Source organism: Scylla paramamosain, chromosome 6 (genome assembly GCF_035594125.1).
Source record: "Scylla paramamosain isolate STU-SP2022 chromosome 6, ASM3559412v1, whole genome shotgun sequence".
NCBI lineage: Eukaryota > Metazoa > Arthropoda > Malacostraca > Decapoda > Portunidae > Scylla > Scylla paramamosain.
In genome coordinates, this window is record NC_087156.1 from 33,517,578 (window position 1) to 33,526,557 (window position 8,980).

Consider the following 8,980-nt stretch of genomic DNA (forward strand, 5'->3'; position numbering starts at 1 on the left):
AATTGGTTGAACATTTTTAGTACAAATAGTATTGTATCCTGGGTGGCAGACAAGGAGCAATAGTGGAGTGTGTGGTGGGACTTGATGCCTATGCAGCACAGAGCACACCTTTGCTGCTTTCCTTATCCTCCCCTTTGCCTTTCTGCAGGTTTGGGATGATGGCACGGTGCTGGGCCCCAGCACCTGAGGACCGAGCCAGCTTTCCCCACCTCCTCTCCTGCCTCCAGGATTTTTACTCAGCCCTTGGAAAATACATTTGAAAATGTCATTGTATGTTCATGTGTCCACTGCCTGTGAAACCAAATCATCCTAGAAGTGTTAAAGTCAAGAGTCTTACTGTGTACTCAACTTATAAATTTATAACCATATGCTGTAACATTTAAGTCGTCATGTGTCAATACGCTGTTAATCCATAAGCCTAATTGTTTCTAAGAGCAGCGAAAATTTGATATCAGAGAAACAATAGCGACCAAATAGTTACATCTTTTCTTTTACAAACTATGTAATTAAGGGTTGTGTGTATGAATCCTCACCACTCATCACCTGACTGTAGAAAGGACCAGGAAAAAGAAGAATCCTTATTTTGATGAATTACAAATATGTTCCCTTGTGACTAATCTGAAATTACATAAATATTGAATTATTATTATTCTCTTCCAGGTAGAGGCCATGTTTCACGTATATGGCTGCGTGAAATTGAAAGGAATCTACACACAATCTAACGCAAATAATTGTTTCTTTAATTTTGAAGTGAAGGTATTGAGGTATCTGACTTCTTTATTATACATTTATTCATCATTTATTCACTGGCTCAGGTACGAACACTAGGTTTGATAATGCTTAAGAAGGAGTAAATTATCATCTGTCTTCGAGGCTCCACTGATGGACTCTTGGTATGGACAGTGAATGGATTGTTGTTTGGTGACTGAAGGTGCAGTACAAGTTTTCCTCCAATACTTGTGTGAACTTGCTCATGTTGGCGCTGGCAAGTGTTGCAAGGCAGTGTGTGTGTGTGTGTGTGTGTGTGTGTGTGTGTGTGTGTGTGTGTGTGTGTGTGTGTGTGTGTGTGTGTGTGTGTGTGTGTGTGTGTGTTTAATATAATTTGAATATAATAAGTTGATGAATTGTGTTGAAAAAATACTAACTAAACTAATTGTTTTCAAGCAAGACTGCAGTGAACAAAAAGGAGCATATGTTGACAAGTTTGTGTGATGATTATTGTCTGACTTATAATGGCAAACAGAGGTCCTCACATTATGTAACTGAATGTTTATATATTTACTTGTGTGGGTATATATCCACATACATATACATATACTGTTAATTTATTACCATGCATGAGTTATACTACACTCATGAACATTTCTGTGTGTAAGAGTGTGTGGGTTGGGCATGGTTGTGTGTATGTAGGAGCTGTAAATATATAGAGTATGTTTATAACCATAGTGATATATGTATATGTATGTCTATATACTAAATGCCTTTATTTGTATTTATATCACAAATGAACACGACTAGCGATGTGCAATATAGAAGGTACGTGCTTACTGACAGGCCTCGAGGTCTTCCAGTGTGGAAGACACCGATTCTCAAAATAGAAATATGTGTCAACATTTTCTTTCTCATTGTTTTGCTTAGACATATTTCTTCCTTTTGTTCCATTACATGATATGGAACACTTCCTTCTGTGCTGAACAGCTTGAATAACAGAAGTGGGTGAAATTTTAAGCCACCAAAGAATGAGGATCCATTATTTTGGCTGTAAGAATTTCTCTCTCTCTCTCTCTCTCTCTCTCTCTCTCTCTCTCTCTCTCTCTCTCTCTCTCTCTCTCTCTCTCTCTCTCTCTCTCTGTCTCTGTCTCTCTGTCTCTGTCTCTGTCTCTCTCTCTCTCTCTCTCTCTCTCTCTCTCTCTCTCTCTCTCTCTCTCTCTCTCTCTCTCTCTCTCTCTCTCTCTCTCTCTCTCTCTCTCTCTCTCTCTCTCTCTCTCTCTCTCTCTCTCTCTCTCTCTCTCTCTCTCTCTCTTTTTATGTGTAAGATGAAGTGTGTGGCTGAGGAAAATGGAATACCAGAATATGACTAATCAATAATAGAATAAAGTGTCATGGTAACAAGTAGAATTTTCACTTCTGACAAGGAAAGCATTTACATCGCTCACAACATTTCACACGTGAGGAAAGACTGTAGTTGCTCTTAATCTGCTGAGTTAAAATCAATTCAACATCAAGCATGCCTTTGAGAAAGTATCAGAGCTGCTCTTTCAGCTAATTTAGGAAAGAAAAGTTAATGCAATATAGTACAAGTTGCTGCCTCCTACCTTCGTGTTTTAATTGGAGGAAACTGTTTGAAAATTTACTTACAAAACGTTCTTGGTAAATAGCCTTCACTACTTTCATTATCAAACTTTTCAGGCTCCTAGTAATGAGGTAAGAGAGTTTTGTGTTATATATTGATACTTATTCAGTAAGAGTATTATGTGCACTACGGATAACATTCTTTCAGTTCGACTCATCTACTTTGTGTTGTTAATATACATTTAGATAAGGAGTTGAGTGGGTGAATGACAACTTATCCAACTGTCAAATAAGAGAATGGATGACCATAACTGTTAGTTAAGAAAATGGATTTTAAGAATCAAAATGTAATGCCATACTCTAGATTAAGAGTTAGAATGGTGCTACATTAATGACTGATCTACAGTGATATGAGACATAGGTTATAATCAATTGTAAGCCTCCACTGCTGACCATGTGAAAGTCTACCAGATGCTTTGTGCTATATACTTCGATGAGCCAGAGTGTGATATGTTATTTTTTTGTCTTCATCAGTCATCACTAAACAAAATTTAGAACTCAATCATGCCAGCCACATTACCTTGTCAAGTTTTCAGTGCTACACTATTTAAAAAGACATGGTTGATGTTTCTTGTTACTTCATTGATGTGTTCTTTACATATGTGACATCGTACGTATCTTGAATTTATGAACTAATAAAGTGAAAATCGTTCTAAAGATTCCAATACACTGAAGTAGAAGTATCCATACATCGTAACTGAACGGAAAAATGTTTTGACAGCATGTATGAAACAGAAAATAATGGATGTTTTCCCTGTCTGCAGGAATAACCTTGAGAAAGAAAAGTAGTAAATATCAGCAACAAGACAGAAGCCATCCATCCCATAGGTATGGCGAAGTACTCCAATCCTCCAATGAACGAGTGTGCCCGTCCTGCAGGCGGCAGCAGCGCCTGGCTCCTCCAGGGGAATGCCACGCTTGCCAATGCACACGCCAGATCTGAGAGTACCCAGTTGTTGTTCTTGTTGTTGTTGTTGTTGTACTTAAAAAAAATAGTGCATGTTGCAAGTCGCACATTGTCCATTTTTGTACCAGCCTTTGTTAATTAACGAAGAATAAATAACTGGTGCTTCGACCCAAGAAATTGTGATTCTTGTTTACGTAATTTTACCCTACTCCATCGCTATATATATATATATATATATATATATATATATATATATATATATATATATATATATATATATATATATATATATATATATATATATATATATATATATATATATATATATATATATATATATATATATATATATATATATATATATATATATATATATATATATATATATATATATATATATATATATATATATATATATATATATATATATATATATATATATATATATATATATATATATATATATATATATATATATATATATATATATATATATATATATATATATATATTGTTATGCAGAATGCCCTGCTCATTAGAAAGAATAAAGTCCAGAGAAATAGTTAGAAGAAGAAAGGAGGGAGGAGAGAAAGAACAGAGGAGTGGTGGGGGGAGAAGCACCAGACGTCATAACATCATTTATAGTAACTCTGTGTTAAGTTAGAAGTTGTCCTTCACTATTTCATTTTCACCACTTCCCTTATTTTCTAAGAGTTGTATTTAGCAGAGAATATAGTTGAAGAGTTGCTCTCCCTCACAGTATGATTGATTTTCACCCACCCCTCCAAATATCTCCATAGTAATTTTTTAAAACTTAACAGTAATGTTCATTATTAGAGTGGGATGCATTGTGCCTGGCATCACTTAGGCAAGTTAACCATCTTTCTCATGCCTGGCCACCAAAGTAGTGAGCAAGCCACCAATTAAGCGGTACCATAGAGAGGGCATACTTGTAATATACCTACACTCACACAAGAGTAATACTGAATAAATAAGGTAGTGAGTGTGGATGCCGATTGAAACAGTTGAAACAATGTTGACGTGAGGGAAGGCGAGCCCTCATTTATTGATAGACGGGGAATATTACCACCATAACGACATAACGACGCGAAAATATGATCGTTTTTTTCCAACACAATTTAATACAGCGCAATTTGACCAACAGTTCTCTAGCTATATTTTCCTTTAGGTCAAAGTATCTCAAATCTAAGGGACAAGCCCCCAGCCTTTGACCAGACTGAATCAGAAATGTCAAACTGGTGCTCCTGCAGTTTCGTACAATACGCAGTACACAAGTATGAGTCTTCCCATATCTTTAATCTCACTATCTGCAATACTTTTAACCCTAAGTTTACTCGTTGAAAATGTATAATAAAGACAGAAAAGAATTTTGAGTATGATCTCTGGGATTGCCTTTGTCTGGGAAATTACCTCTATGAACAAACACAAACTATTGTATTGCATATGCCAGATATTTGTGGGTCGAGATAATGTGCTAGGACTTGACTGCATCTAAACATTGTTTCAGCTAGTCAATTATAAATGTAGTTAGCATAGACTACAGGTACGCCTCTTATTGTTGCAATTCTTGCACGAATTTTGGGCTCCGATAAGCGTTATGAAGTTACAACGTTTCGTTAGATCATGCGGTATAAGGGACTGACGCACGGCAGAGTGACCAAAGTTATGACTATGAGCGTGATTTGTGGTTGGTCTATGATATCTTCTCACTTCTGTGAGTGTTATGTAGGTAGTATTATATTCCCCACCTGAAAACTTATTTTTCACCAAGTCCCAAATGTGATGAAGAAAACAGAAGCATTGTATGTAAATGTGTTTTACCTTGACACAAATGCCACACGAAGCTTATGCGTGCCTATATATATATATATAACAGTTGAGTGGATTATGTCTACACACGCACGCTATGTTGGCAGGGCTGTCCATTAAAAAAATAAATAATAAATAAGTAAATAAATAAATAAATAACAATAAATAAATAAAATAAATGAATGAATAAATAAATAAATAAATAAATAAATAAACAAATAAATAAATGAAATGTCCTGTAAATTCTAAACTAAGACGTTAAAAGCGTTTGACCATAGGGTATTTTCGACTAAATTAATTGATCTTTCGTAACTGAGAATATGTGACTTTCCTCCCGGGACACTCTATACACACATTGTTACGACCAGACAGAGATCCTCTCACAGCTGCCACTGACTCGGCTTATCCTTAGGCTACTTTCCTGAAGTCGGTTCAGAGCATGAAGTCCGTTCAAGGTGTGACAGATTCTGGAATTCCCATGAGTGCGACGTTGCCAGTTCGTCCGCCAATTATCGGATTAACTGTCTGTCTCCCTTCCTTCACATCTGTTTCTCTCTCTCTCTCTCTCTCTCCTCTCTCTCTCTCTCTCTCTCTCTCTCTCTCTCTCTCTCTCTCTCTCTCTCTCTCTCTCTCTCTCTCTCTCTATATATATATATATATATATATATATATATATATATATATATATATATATATATATATATATATATATATATATATACTCGTATATATATATATATATATATATATATATATATATATATATATATATATATATATATATATATATATATATATATATATATATATATATATATATATATATTATTTATTTATTATTTATTTATTTATTTATTTATTTATTTATTATATATATTATATTATATTATATTATATTATATTATATTTATGTAGTATTTATTTATTAGCAATTTTCAACTTTTTTTCCCACACCACCAATACGAGGTAAAAGTTAAGGCGAGTTTTTTCAAGAGGTGTCCCCCGTATGACTAATCCTCTGTCTGTTGTTTAAGCATCGTCTTCCTCATCAGAACATTCTGTGATGTTGATCACAAATGACTCAACGAAATTTTCAGCTGCCACGTCTTGTTAGCCATCATCCTGAATTTTTTCAGCATGTCGCACTGTTTCCTTCCAAGTTTGTGGTGTGATGAGACTCAGAGCTTCTCTGAAAAGAACTTTAAGATTAGCCATTTGAAATGTGTTCTTCTTACCTATATAAGTCTTCATTTGAGCTCCAATGAGCTCAATCGGGTTATACTGGCAGTGATACGGCGGATTGCCTCCTCCGCAATTTTATCGATTACGTGGTAACATCCATCTTCTTGGCAAGCTTTTGCAGCTGTGCTTTCAATGAGTTATCTCGGTGCTGCACCCCCTTCTTTATCAGCCAATCTAGCAACTCCGATTTTTTCCATGCTGTTGTAGGCCTTTCAAGCTTCACCGAATGATAGGAAGCGTTGTCCATCACGATCAACGAGTTTGCTGAAATATTTGGGAGCAACTGCTTCCTAAACCATTCCTCAAAAAGTGTAGAGTTCATTTGGTTGTGATAATCTCCGTCATTTTTAGCTTGAAACACTAACTCGGTATTGTCTACGAAGCCATTTTTCGTTCCAGCATGAAGTATAATCAAACGACTTCCTTTCCCTGGTGGCTTGAGGTGATGTAGTGTTTGTCCCACATTTTCCAACTGTGTAATTCTGATTCACCCAAGTTTCATCCAGATATACGATGTTTTGGGAGGCCTGCTTGACTTTTTTCATGTCTTGCAAAAACTTAGTGTGAGCTGCCGCAACATCACTCCTTTCTATCAGGAATTTGTGGCCATCAACCTTGGCATATTTAAAGCCAATCTCCTGCAGAATCTTGTGAAGGGAGGTTTTGCAGCCACTAAAGGATTTTTTTTTTTCTTCAGTTCTTCTTGAATTTTTAGCAGAGTCGGGACTTCATGACTCTCATAAAATGCCAAGACTGTTCTCCTTACAACACATTTATCAAAGTCGTCTAGAATGGTGACAGGTGCAGAATATCTCCTCTTCTTTGGCGACAAAAGACCCTCTTTTCTGGTGATGTCCGGCCTCGTTTCGAGCAGATTCCTTAAACAGTTTTCTCGGAAACGTTGGTGGCTTTTGCTGTCCGTGCAGTTGCTTTTGAAGGTGGATAAGGAATCCATTACAAGCTCTCTTTCTCTTCATTGAAATACTTGTTGACTTAGTAAAGCATTTCTATTTCCCTGCCATGCAGGACCCTGGAACGCGAGCGAGGTGGAGTTGTAGCTTCCATCATGGGTGGTGGCCAGACAGGAAGTGAGCCGTCTCCCTCAACACATCCATCATTTTATTCCGTCACTTCTTCAAAATCCATTTCCCACTGCTCCTCCTTCTCCTCCTTCAACACACACACACACACACACACACACACACACACACACACCTGCAAGGGAGTGCTAATCCCTTTTAATGATAGCTCACCACCACCACCACCACTACCAGGACAATGTGGCAACATGGGAAAAAATATTTGCCACGTCATGGAATTTATACAAATCGTAGTTATAACCCTAAACATCGAGATTCATTGTACTATGTAGCTTCCTTTACTATGTACAGAATACATAAAATATCACTTGCAAAAAGCACACAGATGGGAAACAAAAGAGAGAGGCCCATATACAAAGGTTGATTTGGCAGGATGGCTAGAGGTAAACCACCATACTAGCCCCACCTTGAACGGACTTCATGCTCTGAACAGACTTTACCAGCCTAGTGTAGGGTGTAAACATGAAGATATCCAGGCTTCTACTATTCACCAACACCATGAAGCCTCAAGAGGTCATTCCCTTGTTTAACAAACCAACAGGGAAGGGAGTGTACTGAACGCCAACTTAATTCCCCAAGTTGAGAAAGAACTAATTTGCCACGTGCTAGGGAACACGGACAGTAAAGACTGCACATGAAATAGGGTATAATATCCCATAGGATTATCGCCCACAGCAACAAAATCACCCACGCCCAACAAAGATATTATACACTCTGGCCAAAGAATAGCTTATCTACAGTCTCCCAAAAGACAGGCCCACACCTCCGATACAACTGGTGGAGCCTGGGGAGAAAGTAGATTGCTGAAATCTAGCAGAAAGTTGTAAGGTCCTCTAATCACAGACACACAGCTGCGAGGTCTGAGCATTAGTAGCATTTAACAAGACATGATCCTTCAGGACACAGCACATACTAAAATTCAGACACTCACACCCTTACAAGAGGGTGCTGCACCCTCAGCAGAAAAACGGGGAGAGGACCAGGTGTCTGCTTCCTTTAATATGTGATACAAAGACTCAATGGACTTCAAGACAAATTTACTTCTGCATGTGGATTCATGCTCACAAACTCCAGGAGGAACGAGCTATTGGACAACTCATACCCTCCCAAACAATTTTTAGATCAACCCAGATTATAGCCTCCAGTAGGGCCAAATAATAGTAACCAATATAGTAAGGCATAACCCGATTATCCCACCTGTAGGTATATTACAAGTATGCCCTCCCCATGGTATTGCTTCTACATGCATCTGTCTCGATTGGTGGTTTGCTCACTACTGAGGTGGCAAGGCATGAGAAAAATGGTTAACTCGCCTAAGTGACGCCAGGCACATGACAGAGAAAGGGAGAGAAGGAAGGGGGGGAAGTGGAGAACTAGGGCGTGAAGGTCTGCCTCATGCAACGCTCAATGCATCTCACTCTAATACTGAACATTACTGTAAGTTTAAAAAATTACTATGGAGGCGTGGGTGAAAATCAATTGTACTGTGAGAGAGAGTAACTCTTTAACTATATTCTCTGCTAAATACAACTCTTAGAAAATAATGGAA

General features: G+C 37.4%; 1 protein-coding gene across 1 annotated transcript in view; it reads left to right on the plus strand.

Annotated features, from left to right (window-relative positions):
* The window catches only part of LOC135101622 (tyrosine-protein kinase Dnt-like), a 242,808-nt gene extending 239,366 nt beyond the window's left edge, over nt 1-3,442 (plus strand). The window contains 1 exon segment of the mRNA XM_064005851.1: nt 149-3,442. Within this exon segment, the coding sequence (XP_063861921.1) occupies nt 149-260 (112 nt within the window). The 3' untranslated portion in view covers nt 261-3,442.
* The last annotated feature ends 5,538 nt before the right edge of the window (nt 3,443-8,980 follow it).